The following is a 13,782-nucleotide window of genomic DNA, read 5'->3' on the forward strand; positions in this document are numbered from 1 at the left end:
GCTTCCTGAAGGAGTGCCTCGATAGCAAGGTGGTTCTGTGTTAATTGAACCGGAAGGCCTATATCTCATGGCGATGTCTTTCTGTTTCTTCTTTTTATTCATATAGCTTCAGATTTAGTACTTGCAAAATGGCACCCTTATTACATGGCGATGATGACTGGCATGACGATCAATCATACAATCATGCAGATAATCAACCATCTTCAAATGGACCGACACTTTCTCTAGATGAAGACAAACTCGAGCCAATTGCAATCATAGGCCACTGCTTTCGATTTCCAGGAGATGCAGTTAACGATGAAGGATTCTGGAAGATGATGATGGAGAAGAGATGTGCCATGACTGAGGCGCCGGCGGATCGTATGAGTGTATCTGGTTGGCATCATCCAGATAAGAGACGAAGAGGACAGGTGAGCAGATACAGGAAAGCCATGAATGATGGTGCCTAACAGGTAATCCTCGCAGTACACACCCAAGGGAGGTCATTTTCTAAAAGAAGACGTTTCCCTATTCGACGCCGGATTCTTCTCCTTATCTGCCGATGAAGCGGCGGCTTTAGACCCTCAGCAGCGGCAACTACTAGAGGTCACATATGGCGCATTGGAAAACGGTTTGTCTAGAGGTCCTGCAGCTGAAGGTTTATGCTGATGACATGGCAGCCGGTATACCAATGGAAAAAGCAATTGGCTCCGAGACCTCCGTCCACGTAGGCTGTTTTGGCAGTGACTACCGGCTGATGGCCTGCAAGGATGTCGAAATGACTGCCGATTACGATGTGGTGGGAGTGAACATGTGTATGAATGCCAATCGGATCAGCTGGTTCTTTGATTTCCACGGCACGAGTATGAATATCGATACAGCTTGTTCGAGCAGTCTCGTGGCAATGGATCTAGCTTGTCAATGCCTGCAGCGGGGAGAGGTCGAGATGGTCATACTATGAATCCCCTAATATATGATACTAAACTAACAGACTGCAGGGCATCGTCGCAGGCACAAACCTAATTTTATCCCCCGACATGATGCAAGTATTTTCCAATGTCAACATGCTCTCCCCAGATTCGAAAAGCTACAGTTTCGACCACCGCGCAAATGGCTACGGACGTGGCGAGGGGACAGGCACTATCGTTATAAAACGTCTCACCGACGCCATTCAAGACGGAGACACAATCCGTGCTGTGATCCGGGCAACAGGATCCAACCAGGATGGTCTCACGCCGTCGGGAATCATGCAGCCTAGTGGTTTAGCACAGGCTAATCTCATCAAGAGTACATATAAAAGAGCTGGGTTGAGTATGGAGCCTACGCGCTTCTTCGAGGCACACGGAACTGGAACACCAGTGGGAGATCCGATTGAGTGCAATGCGATAGGAGAGGCATTTGGAAGGGCGAGAAGTACGAATGACCCTTTGATTGTGTATGTCCACACCTGTCGAATCGGAGTGAGTTACTAACTCGAAGGAAGAGGCGCAGTCAAGTCGAATATCGGACATCTCGAAGGTGCCAGTGGCATTGCAGCTGTCATCAAGGCCATCCTGGTCCTGGAGAGTGGGATAATCCCACCGAATGCCAACTTTGAAAAGTTGAATCCGAAGATCGACCTGGAGTTTCTGAAAATGAAGCTCCCTCTCGAAGCGATGCAATGGCCGACAAGAGGGTTGAGGCGAGCATCGATCAACTCCTTTGGCTTTGGCGGGTCCAATGCCCATGTCGTACTGGATGATGCATTCCATTTTCTGCGAGACCATGGACTTGTCGGAAATCATGTCACCGTCGAGTCTCCGGCGATAGCAAAAACTTCGATACCACCTCTGATGTCGGTACCAGAACCGAGTAGCTCCCCCAAACTACTGATGATATCCTCGGCAAGCAAAACGGGAGTAAAAGACGTGGCCCTCGCCTACAAGTCATATTTTGAACAGCTCATCACTCCAAAAGAAAAATTTACAGAATACATGGCAGACCTTGCGCATACTTTGAACACCCGCCGAAGTGCACTCAGCAACAAGAGCTTCATTGTTGCGTCCAGCCTTTCAGACTTGCGCAACATTGACAACATGACCTCGCCAGTATACCAGGCTCACGAGAAACCTGCCTTGGGCTTTGTATTTACAGGCCAGGGATCTCAGTGGGCAGGCATGGGACGGGAGCTGTTTCAGTATCCGGTTTTTCGCAATACCATCGAACAGTGCGAGTCTGCTCTGCGCTATTTCGGGTGCCTATGGTCGCTTCGAGGTTAGTAGATCAGCCAAATTGAATTGACCACAGCTAACATGGTCCAGGAGAGATGCTAAACGACGGTAAAGAGAGCCGAATTAACAACCCTGAGATCGCACAACCGGCAAACACAGCACTGCAAATTGCACTCGTTGACCTTCTCCATTCAATCGGTCTCCAGCCCGCCGCTGTGATTGGGCATTCATCAGGAGAGATCGGCGCTGCGTACGCGCTGGGTGCGCTGTCCATCAAGGAGGCAATGCAGATTGCTTACTTCCGCGGCGTGTGTGCAGGGGAGCTTGCGAGAATAGGTGAACAGCATGGTGCAATGGTTGCCGTGGGATTGTCTGAAGAGCAGACTCAGGTATACATTGATCAGATTGCTGATGCGTGCAATCATCGGGGGACTGCGGTTGCATGCATCAACAGCCAGAAGAGCGTTACTGTCTCTGGTGATGCAGACCAGGTGGAAATGCTCCGTGCCCTTCTTGAAGCAGACAATATCTTTGCGCGGAAGCTGAAGATTCCTGTCGCCTACCATTCCTCGCACATGAATCAGGTGGCATCGTCTTACCAGAAATCCATGGCTGGAGTCGGCAGTCGATCGACAAACAAATGTACAACTGCGATTATTTCATCAGTGACGGGCCAGAAAGTGTCAGCAGCAGAACTGCAATCCCCCGAATACTGGGTGGCCAATCTTGTTTCACCCGTCCAGTTCACCAAAGCATTCTTGCATATCTGCACCGAGTCTGGGCGCAAGATCCGAAAGAAGCTCGATGGCAGTCATCGCCACCAACTGGGCGTGAATATCCTACTTGAGATAGGTCCTCATTCGACTCTTCAAGGGCCAATTCGCGATATGCTCAGCACTCTGCCCTGGGGCGCCGATGTCAGCTACTTCCCAACAATCCGACGGAAGGAGAACGCAATTCATGAATTCCTCAACGCCATTGGCAGCATCCACTGCTTGGGGATCTCAGTCGACATGAACCGAGTAAATAGACTCGCCGACCCAGCCGCAAAGCATCGCCGCGTTCTCGTCGATCTCCCGGAATACCCCTTCAATCACTCCACCTCCTACTGGCGCGAAAGCCGACTCAGCAAACGCAGCCGTTTCGCTGGCCAAGGTCGTATAGATCTACTCGGGAAGCCAGTGGCGGACTGGAACTCTCTCGAACCTATCTGGCGCCACAACATTCGACTGTCGGAGATGCCGTGGGTGGAAGATCACATCATCAACGGCGCTTTGATCTATCCCGGTGCAGGTATGCTGGTTATGGCGATAGAGGCAGCGAATCAAACAGTTGATCCCAATGAGAATGTTGCTGGATTTCAGCTCAAGGACGTTAAGTTCCAGCGTGCCTTGACTATCCCACGAACAGCAGAAGGAATCGAGACGAACTTGCTGCTTCGTCGGAACAATCTGCCGTGGATGGAATTCAGACTGTTCTCGTTTGAGGATGATGACTGGCACGAGAACTGTCACGGATACATCAAGGTCGACTACGAGTCTGTCAATGAGGTCGCAGACCAAGAGCAGGACCTCAACATTTGGTTGCAACAGGATAGCAAAATCGTTCTATCTTGTACGACTCAGCTCGATCATGAGCGCGTATACAGCCGACTCCATAGCTCTGGCTTTGAATTTGGGCCTGCATTCCAGACGGTGCTTGGAGGAAGATGCAACAAGACCGAAGCAACGGCCTCTATCAAAGTGTTCCAGTGGGATAGCAGCCAGTACCCTCAACCTCATGTCATTCACCCTGCAACCCTAGACGGTATACTCCATCTGAGCTCTGCTGCACTGGCTGGAGGTGATTCAGCTGTTCCAACAGCAATTCCAACGGGCATAAAATCTCTCTGGGTCGCCAAAGAGGGTGCAAGTGGTGAATCCGTGAAAGCAATTCGAGCATCAACAAGTATGAAGACGATGCACAAACGCGGCCATGAATTTGACATGGGTGCAACGGATGAGGGGCAAACTAGCCTGCTTGTGACAGTCCAAGGACTGCAGTCTACCATCGTGGCTAACAGCAGGAGTGATAGTCGGGATGAAGAGTCTCAATTGACGGTGTACCATATGAACCGTGTACCGGAATTGGATCTCCTGAGCAGTGAGCAGGTGGCTAAATATTGTTCGCAAGCATTACCTACAGACTCAGAGGCTGTTGCCTTCTTCAGAGACTTGAATTTTGTACTGTACAAGTTCCTTGATGATGCTGTCAAAGCTCTTCGTGAAGACACATCTGACTACAGTCATGTACTCCCACATATCCGACGATATACAGAGTGGGCCAGACTGCAACGGACGAAATATCACTCTGGCGAGCTTGAACTTAGTCGACCTGAATGGCGAACTCAGTTACAAGATGAAGCCTACTTCGAAGCGGCTTGTCACAGAATCAGCGCAAATGAAGCGGGAGCTGCCTATGTTCACACTGGACGCAACCTGGTGAGCATCCTTCGCGGAGAGCAGGAGCCATTGAAGTTCCTCTTTACCGGAGACATGATGGCAAAGTGGTATGCGGAAGTGAACAACCGGCCAGTCTGCTTCGACACATGGGGTCTATATCTGCGGACGATGGCCAGGAAGAACCCAACGATGCGGATTCTCGAGATCGGGGCAGGAACTGGAGGATCGACGGGACACATATTGAGAGCGCTATCTACTGACAGTGGACTTGATGAGAGCAATCCGCTGTACATGAGCTATGACTACACGGATATCTCGCCGGCCTTTTTTGAAAAAGCAGCAGAACGCTATGCCGCCTTCCCTCGAATCCGATTCCAGACGCTCGATATCAAAGATAATCCTTCCATCCAGGGATTCGACCTTGAATCATACGATCTAATTGTAGCAGCCAATGTGCTCCACGCAACACCGAATATCCACAAGACGATGATGAATGTGCGCAAACTTCTGAAACCCCGTGGCAAATTGATGCTGTACGAAGTCACCCGTCCAGATATTATTAGAGCTGGGTTTATTGCCGGTTTGATGGAAGGCTGGTGGGCTGGTATCGATGATGGCCGACCATGGAGTCCAGCACTCACTACGACCCAGTGGGATGGGGTGCTCAAGACAGCTGGTTTTACTGCCGTTGATGTTGCGTTTCCCGAGTTCCTGCACTCCGAATGCCAGGAAATGAACATTCTGGTGGCGAGCGCTTTGGGAGCGAATGATGCAGTCAAACCAGCTCCATCATTCTACTTTGTCATCGATCCCACGTCTGCTTTACAAATATCGGCTGTCGAGAAACTGCAGAATCGCTATTCGGGGACAGTCCAGAGTGGCAGCCTGGAAGAATGTGCATCTCTACCAGAGCTTTCGCAAACAACGCTGGTATTCCTCGTCGAGACTGAGAAACCACTGTTGAGTGACATGAGCAGCGAGACATTCAACTCCCTACAAAAAGTGATCAACAACACCAACTCCATTCTCTGGGTCACTGCCGGCGGTGGCCATGTCTCCAAGAAACCCGAATACGGCATTGTGGATGGCTTGACTCGCACACTGCGGAATGAAAAGGCCAACCGTCGAATCTGCACATTAGCCCTCGACATGGACGATGAAATGGAAGATCGCCAGCTGGATCATATTGTGAATGTGATCAACAATGTTCTTCTCCATCAAGCCGAGCCGTATGAGCCCGAGTTTGTGGAGATTGACGGAATGCTGCACGTTCTCCGTGTAGAGCCACAGCAACAGTTGTCAAGTGAAGTCCATAATGCCTCACTGCCTCAGCAATCGGCTATACGGCCATTGAGTGAGGTAGGAGCCGTACAGCTATCGTTCAGCACGTCAGGGTTACTTTCTTCCCTGCATTGGACCGACGATATCCCTCAACCACTGAGCGATGATGAAGCTGAAATCGAAACCAAAGCAATTGCTGTAAGCTTCAAAGATGTCCTCACTGTCTTAGGAAAGTCTCCGGAAAGACCATTGGGTCAAGCAAGTGCTGGAATAGTGATCAAGGCTGGCAGGAAATCAGAATTCCACCCCCGCGATCGGGTAGTCTCCTTTGGTCCAGGTCAATTCAAAACGAGAGGAAGGTCAAGACAAGATTTCATGCTCCGGCTTCCTGATGAAGTTTCCTTTCTCGACGCAGCATGCATCCCTGTCTTTGGCACCGCGTGGCACATCCTTGTCGAGATAGGCCGTCTGCGAGCTGGGAAAAGTGTTCTTATACACAGTGGTGCAGGGAGTACAGGGCAAGCAGCAATTCAGATAGCGCAGCACCTTGGAGCTGAGATACACACCACGGTGAGCTCACAACAGAAGAAGCGGTTTCTGATAGACACATACGGGATTCCTAGCGACCGTATCTTCTACAGTCGCGATACTAGCTTTGCGGGTGGTGTTATGAGAGCCACAAAGGGACGTGGAGTTGATGTGGTAGTGAATACCCTGGGAGGAGAGGTCCAACAAGCATCGTGGGAATGCGTGGCATCATATGGTCAATTGATTCATTTCGGTCATCAGGAATCCAAGAACATAGCACACTCGAATCGACAGGCTTCTTTCACCTACTTTGACAGCGTCGTCTGGATGCAGGATAGACCGGACATGGCACTGGAAGCCATACAGACTGTCCTTCGTCTTGTTGCAGATGGCCATCTGGATATCCGAAAAGTGCGCAATGTTAGGAATGCCAGCTCGATTGAAGATGTTTTCCGCTCTATGCAAGACGGAACCACCACCGGCACAACAGTGATTGATATGACGGCAGAAGCATCGGTGCCTACCTTATTGACGACCAAAATCTCTCCTCTGGACTCCGATGCGACATATGTGATTGCTGGCGGACTGGGAGGATTGGGCAGAGCTACAGCCCGGTGGATGGCTGCTCGGGGCGCTCGCAATCTGGCACTACTTGGACGAGCAGGAGCTAAGAGTGCTGCTCCGCGTACTCTCATCGAGGAATTGTCCAACCAGGGAGTTCGTGTCCTTGCCCCTCCGTGCGATGTTATAGATGGATTGTCTGTAAAGAAGGCAATGCAAGAGATATCACAGACAATGCCTCCCATCAAAGGTTGCGTTCAAGGCTCCATGGTGCTACGGGATAGCCTATTCAGTAAGATGAGCTATGAGGACTGGCGTACGGCCGTGGAATGCAAAGCCCTGGGAACAAGGAATCTGGCAGTCAACCTTCCGCAAAATCTCGACTTCTTCATCATGTTGTCGTCTGCTAGTAATGTCATTGGTTTGACTGGTCAGTCTAACTATGCTGCAGGTAATTCCTACATGGATAGCTTCGCACGGCATCAAGTCATGCACGGCCGAAAAGCAATCTCTCTGGACCTTGGCCCCATGGTGGACGACGGTATTCTCGCTGAAACGTCTGGCTTTCTTGACAAAGTACTATCGTACAGCTCCATGGCCCCAGTCACTCGAGACAAGTTCTTTGGTCTTCTCGCCCACTGCATCAACGCCGATAAACCGCGAAATCCCGACAGTGCGCAAATTGTGTTTGGCATTTCCAGCGCTGGCGGACGACATATGGAAAACACACTCGTTGAGAAGCAGGTCTTCAGTCGACTCAAGCTGGAAACGATATCTAGTGATTCTGAATCAAAAGGGGCCGGTCAAGTCGATTTCAAGAAATTATTCCTCCAATCTACATCGCTACAGGAGGGAAGAGATATTGTCACGCAGGCGTTGATCGACAAGATGGTTCACTCGTATCGGTTGATTCCCAAGGATGCAGAAGTGGATGTTCATGCGCCGCTGCATACATATCGTGTTGATTCACTTCTCGCTGTTGAACTGTGCAATTGGATTGGAAAGGAATTTGCAGCGGATCTGGCGGTGCTGGAGGTTATGGGAGGTGCAACTTTGGCCATGGTGGTTAACATGGTGGCGGCGAGGAGTCAGCTGAAGCATACCGAGTGGAATTGAATAGGTATATCAGATAGTCAATGAGGAACCTAGTCGAAGTATTCGAAATTCTTATACTGTAACAACATATACAGTCACTATCCCAGGCACCATTACAAAGAACTCTTTGCTCTCTTCCCTCTTCCCTCAAAGCTCCAATCAATCTGCGTGGCCATCCTCACCTTCACTCCCAGTTCATTCGCAAATGCACGAACCAAGCCCGGATTCTGCTGGAACCAGCGTCCAGCCTGCACTGCATCAATGCCAGACTGCACCACTTCCTCAGCCAGAGCCCCCGTCTTGATGCCCCCAACAGCTGATATCAACAACTTGTCGCCGACGGCTTTCTTAATTTCCTGGGCGAAATTGACCTGGTACGCAGGGCCGGATTTGATAGCGATTGCGGATTTGGCGTGGACACCACCGGAGCTGACATCGACCAGGTCGACGCCACGGTCAGCTAGCAGGGAAGCCACTTGGATTGATTGAGCGAGGGTCCAGCTTTCGGGGAATTCCGTTTTGAGGTTCTCGTCAAACTCGAACCAGTCTGTCGCACTGATGCGAACCAAGAGAGGGATTGTTGTTGGGATAACAGCTCGAATTGCCTCGCTGACTTCCAAAAGCAGTCTGACTCTGTTGTCAAAGGTACCTCCATACTCATCCGTTCGTTGGTTGCTGACTGGACTCAAGAACTGATGCAACAGATATCCATGCGCAGCATGAATCTCAATCGCGTCAAAATTCGCCTCGACAGCTCTTTTCGCCGCTTCTGCATAGTCTCCCTTCAACACCTCAATATCCTCTCTTGTCAAAGCCCTGGGAACAGTATTGACTCCCTCCTCCTGCGGAATCGCCGACGGCCCAACAATCTCATCCGGCCATCCCCCAACCTCCTCCACGGCCATCGCATTCCCACTCAACCACGGCGCAACCGCACTCCCCTTTCTCCCCGCATGCGCCAACTGAATCCCAATCTTCTGGCCCTGGCCATGCGCAAACTCCGTAATCCGCTTCAACGGCTCAATCTGTCCGTCTTCATACAGACCGAGATCCTGCGGCGTGATGCGGCCGATTTTCTGCACCGCCGTCGCCTCCATGATGGCTAGGCCTGGGCCGCGCTGGATAATCCCGCCCAGGTGGGTGAGGTGCCAGTCATTCGCGTAGCCATCTTTGGCGGAGTATTGGCAGAGAGGGGCGAGGAAGAGGCGATTTGGGAATGTGACGCCGCGGATGGTGAGGGGGGAGAAGAGCTTGGTTGAGCCGTCGATTTGGGTGCCTGCCGGAGGGGACTGGGCGGGGGTGTAGTAGGAGATGCCTTTTGCGGCGATGTTGTCGATGATTTCGTGGCTCATTCTGATCGATCTTTGGAGTAATTGTGTAAACAGTGGAATTGAACAGAGTCGATGTGTATAAGTACCGCTGATTATAAATGCAGAATTATTAATGTAGTATCACGCCATGGCCTGATATGGCAATATCATTGGCAATCATGCAGGGTTGGTGGATATTGCATGTTATTGGCTGATATGTATATTCCGATGCACATTCCCTGTCTAGTGCTTTTTTTGTATCTGTTGGACCCCTCATCGGTTACTAATCCCGATGATTATCCTCTCTTTTCACATCACCTCCTGTATGTGCCAGTTGAATTATCCAAACATTCTATCATCTACAATGTCGTGGGAAGCTACAGCCAAAGAAGCCCAAGCGGCAGTACTCGAGGCAATCCCCGCCCGGTGGAGACTCGATGTCGACGAATACAGCTCGCTCAAGGATGTAACCAGCGTGCCTTATGCGAGTGGCATCATGTCCACTGAGCAGCTCCAGATTACCGAGCTCACAGCCGTTGAGATAGTAAAACGCATCAAATCGCGAGAGTTGAAAGCGGTGCAGGTTTTGGAGGCGTTTGCTGCCCGGGCTGCTATTGCTCATCAGCTGGTATGTCAGGACGTTTAATGATTGAGCTAGGCTAACTGGGTAGGTCAACTGTTTGACTTGTTGGTTCTTCGAGAATGGTCTCGAACAGGCAAAAGAGCTCGACGAGCATCTTGACAAGGGTGGCAAGTTGAAATGACCATTGGATGGAGTGCCTATCGCGGTAAAGGTAAAAGATATGTATTATACTTGTCTATATAAACACTAAGGCAGTGACAGGACTCTCATGAACTCAAAGGCACTCTCGTAACAACGGGATTTGTCGCCAACAGGAATAATATAGTCGATCACGATTCCACCATTATATGGACACTACAGGAGGCAGGTGTCATCTTCTTCTGCAAGACAACAATGCCTCAATCCGCAATGGCCTTGGAGACCGTCAGCAATCTCTGGGGCCGCACCACAAACCCATATAACAGAGACCTAGTTGCTGGCGGAAGTTCAGGCGGAGATGCAGTACTAGTAGCCATGAGAGGCAGTGCCGTCACACCTTCAACTGATCTGGGGGGATCTATCCGCTTCCCTGCCGCCGTCAACGGACTGTATGCCATTCGACCGACGTCAGATCGCGTACCTAAGGGCGATATGGACAGTACGAATACTGGAAACCTCACGATCAAACTGTCATTCGGACCCGTGTGCCACTCTCTGGGCGATCTTGAGTTGTTGACGAAGATTATTAATGCGCATCCACTTAATAAATACGATGTAACCTCTGTGCCCGTTCCCTGGAGGAGTCTAGATGCTCTCGACCGCAAACTCACAGTCGGAATAATGAAGTGGGATGGAGTGGTGATGCCTCATCCGCCGGTGCTACGAGCTCTAGAACACACCAAACAGACACTCGAGAAAGCCGGACATGAAGGTGAGCTCACTGGAACCTGTATTCCAGAATATCCTAACCTGGATTACAGTGGTTATGTTCGAGCCACCTTTTCATTGCTGGGATGTTATGAAAACTACAGTAAGCACTCCATTCAAATGACGGGACTATATTAATCGACCCAGTTCGATGTATACTTCCCATCAGGGGTCGATGACATCATGTCCGTAATGGCAGCCTCTGGGGAGCCCATTATACCAGCCTTTGCCGATGTTCTGAATGTTTTTAAACCTCGGGAACAATCTGCTGCAGAGGCATTACGAGTATGCTCTATCGTCTCACTCGGGGATTATACTGACGTAGATAGTCAAACCGTAAAATAAGAGCCCTGAAAGAGGAATTCGCAGACGCATGGGATTTCACAGCCAGCTACACCATCTCAGGCCGGACTATCGACGCTCTAATCGTCCCCCCAGCGCCTGCGGTGGGCTATCCCCACGACTTTAACATCTACTGGGGATACACCTCGTTATTCAACGCTGTCGACTATCCATCTGTCATCTTACCCATTCCTGGCTTCAAGGTCGATCCTGAGTTAGACCCAGTCGATGACAACTACCGACCCTTAGAAACGAATCCCTATGACAAGCCTAATCATGAATTGTGTAAGTCAGCCCTAGGCACCAACAAATGCAGTCTAATACGTGTTCTTACAGACCATCCAAATCTGTTTGTGAATCAACCGTCAACTATCCAGATTATTGGACGTCCTTTTGAGGATGAGGAAGTTGTTCGAGTAGCTTCAATCCTTGATACACTCTTCAAGGACTCGTAGGCTAGTGGCGTTGTTTACTTCATTTGCAAGCATATTCCATCCTAAGGCCAATTCTATATAGTATAGATTGCAGCTACAGCCATCCGGCGTAGTCAACCAAGTAGATTAGCAAGATTGCAGTAGAAATGCCAGGGAGCGTAAGCCCAGATAACACCCCCAACGCAGCTCAGCCGACAACAGGATCAAGCGTGTCTCGTCGCTGGTGGTGCTAGCGGCCTCGGTCTGCAGCTGGCCAAACACCGTTGAAGGATTCTTTCTATCACAAGTGCCATCGGGTTCACGGGTCAGTTCAGCTATGCGGCTGCCAACAATTCTTGACGGACTGGCTTTCAAGATCAGCGGCTCGTCTGCCAGGACTCGTGCTGCGTCTCGGGCTGCCGGGAGAGTATGCGGCATCAGTGTCTCCTCGGTGCACAACAAGAAGGTTTTTGGGATTCTGTGTTCATCAGGTTTTGAAGCGTCGAATCTCCCGGCCATCGTATCTAGCTTTGAGCGTGGTCTTCTCCGTAATCCACACAGCGTATAATTGCAAAAGTTGACTGGTCCACGTTTCTCACGGCGCACCCTCGTATCTCGCGCAATGGAACCTTCGTGGGACTAGAGAAGTAGCAAGCTGACAGTACTGGCAGCGGGTCTCACGATGTCCAATCCCTATACTCTCTTATCTCGGAAAAAAGGAAAAAGCCGAATACGCTGTTGGCTGTGCAACTGCGGAGTGTCAGCCTCCGTGGAATCGGGTTTGATGCCCTCTCTTCAGGCTTTTCCACGGCCCGAGTCTGCAGAAAGTCGCAGTCCAACCCGTCCAGTCGTTTCAAAGTGCCTTATCTCAGGGATCCAGGATCCAATCGCAGCTGAACAATCGGTGACTAGGACGTGACGCCCGTATCTCAATGATTCTTCCGCGGCAAGTCCTGTCAATCCATCGTACCCCCCGCATGGTCTGCTTCCCCTCCATGGGTTTTGGGCTTCACCTTTCACTCCCGTCTAGACCCACTGAATAGACTCAAGTGTAGTGCAACTTCCAGGCCGCGAAGACACCAGTATGGCCGAAGTTTCTCCCCAGAAATAGTCGACCCCCGCGCCTCTCCTGGGTCCATTCACCCGGAGGAATCGTCGCCTTTGAAGTCTTCTGCGCGCTTCGCTGACGGTAGAAACCCCACCGTTAGTCATGGCGAGCACGGTTGCACTGCATCTCATGCATAATTGGCAGCGCCGGGAAGTCCCGTACAGACGGCAGCGAACCCTATTCTGATTGCTTTCGGCCAATCCTAGCATCCATGCGAACAGATGCAGCGCTACTCCTCGGCTGTGAATGCCGTGACGAGGACCCGCTGGATGTGTCGATTACCGCATTTGGCGCACGCCAGGATGATGTGATATACCCTGGCAAGGTTACCGGTCCATGCGAGGAAGTTTCAGCTGGTTGAAGTTGAAGGCGACTATTGGTTTCTGCATCGCGATAGGAAGTTTCTGCGGGAGACGTCGTGTTCGTTGGTGTAGATAGGATATTGACATGGATAGCTGTGACTTGATGAGGTGAATAAGATAGGAATGATATCGATGTTACATAGTCTTCGATGACACTGCATGTCAGGGAATAATGACATTGCATATCGGGGTGGACCTGCTTGTATGCCGACTGATAAGCCATGTAGATATTACTATGCGGTGGTATGATACCATCTTATTGAGTTACGCATTCTATGATGATGTTTAGTATAGATGATTAATACCTGTCAAGCATTCGCTGAGTGAGAGGGTGAAATTCATCAGAAAGGTTGGTCTACGCGTCTGAACGGGAATTGCAGCTTATATAGGGGACAGCGCGAACAGTGCCCAATAACGGCCCATCTATAAATACTCGATAAGAATATGCTTCTTGGCACGAGGCGGTGTTCTGAGAGGTCACATCATAACCGTAGGCTCTGCGCCAATCAGAACACCCCAGTAGCGCACTTGCAAGTCTAGAAGCTTTCCTTTCTTCCTCACTGACGATCCTCTCCTGATCCCTGATGATCGGCGGTTTGTTTCACTTTCACGGCATCCCGCGGCATTCGGGATGCTAGTAGACCTGGATTACTATCTATTTTA

The 13,782-nt window shown here is 50.5% G+C and overlaps 3 protein-coding genes across 3 annotated transcripts; 2 read left to right on the plus strand and 1 right to left on the minus strand.

The window, feature by feature from the left end:
• Positions 1–128: 128 nt before the first annotated feature.
• Positions 129–8,116, plus strand: ASPWEDRAFT_119117 (type I polyketide synthase; the record flags this gene model as incomplete). Its single annotated transcript, XM_040828877.1, has 6 exons — positions 129–410; positions 466–610; positions 660–928; positions 978–1,414; positions 1,463–2,232; positions 2,280–8,116. The coding sequence occupies 6 exons, from the start codon at positions 129–131 to the stop codon at positions 8,114–8,116; spliced, it is 7,740 nt and encodes a 2,579-aa protein (XP_040684587.1).
• A 92-nt stretch (positions 8,117–8,208) lies between these two features.
• Positions 8,209–9,447, minus strand: ASPWEDRAFT_118839 (NADH:flavin oxidoreductase/NADH oxidase; the record flags this gene model as incomplete). Its single annotated transcript, XM_040828852.1, has 1 exon — positions 8,209–9,447. The coding sequence occupies one exon, from the start codon at positions 9,445–9,447 to the stop codon at positions 8,209–8,211; it is 1,239 nt and encodes a 412-aa protein (XP_040684588.1).
• A 322-nt stretch (positions 9,448–9,769) lies between these two features.
• Positions 9,770–11,691, plus strand: ASPWEDRAFT_54242 (uncharacterized protein; the record flags this gene model as incomplete). The annotated part of the gene is made up of 7 exons (XM_040838030.1): positions 9,770–10,033; positions 10,077–10,152; positions 10,269–10,898; positions 10,948–10,997; positions 11,042–11,179; positions 11,224–11,521; positions 11,573–11,691. 7 exons carry the CDS (start codon positions 9,770–9,772, stop codon positions 11,689–11,691), a joined length of 1,575 nt encoding a protein of 524 aa, XP_040684589.1.
• Positions 11,692–13,782: the final 2,091 nt, after the last annotated feature.

Source organism: Aspergillus wentii (assembly GCF_001890725.1).
Source record: "Aspergillus wentii DTO 134E9 unplaced genomic scaffold ASPWEscaffold_8, whole genome shotgun sequence".
NCBI lineage: Eukaryota > Fungi > Ascomycota > Eurotiomycetes > Eurotiales > Aspergillaceae > Aspergillus > Aspergillus wentii.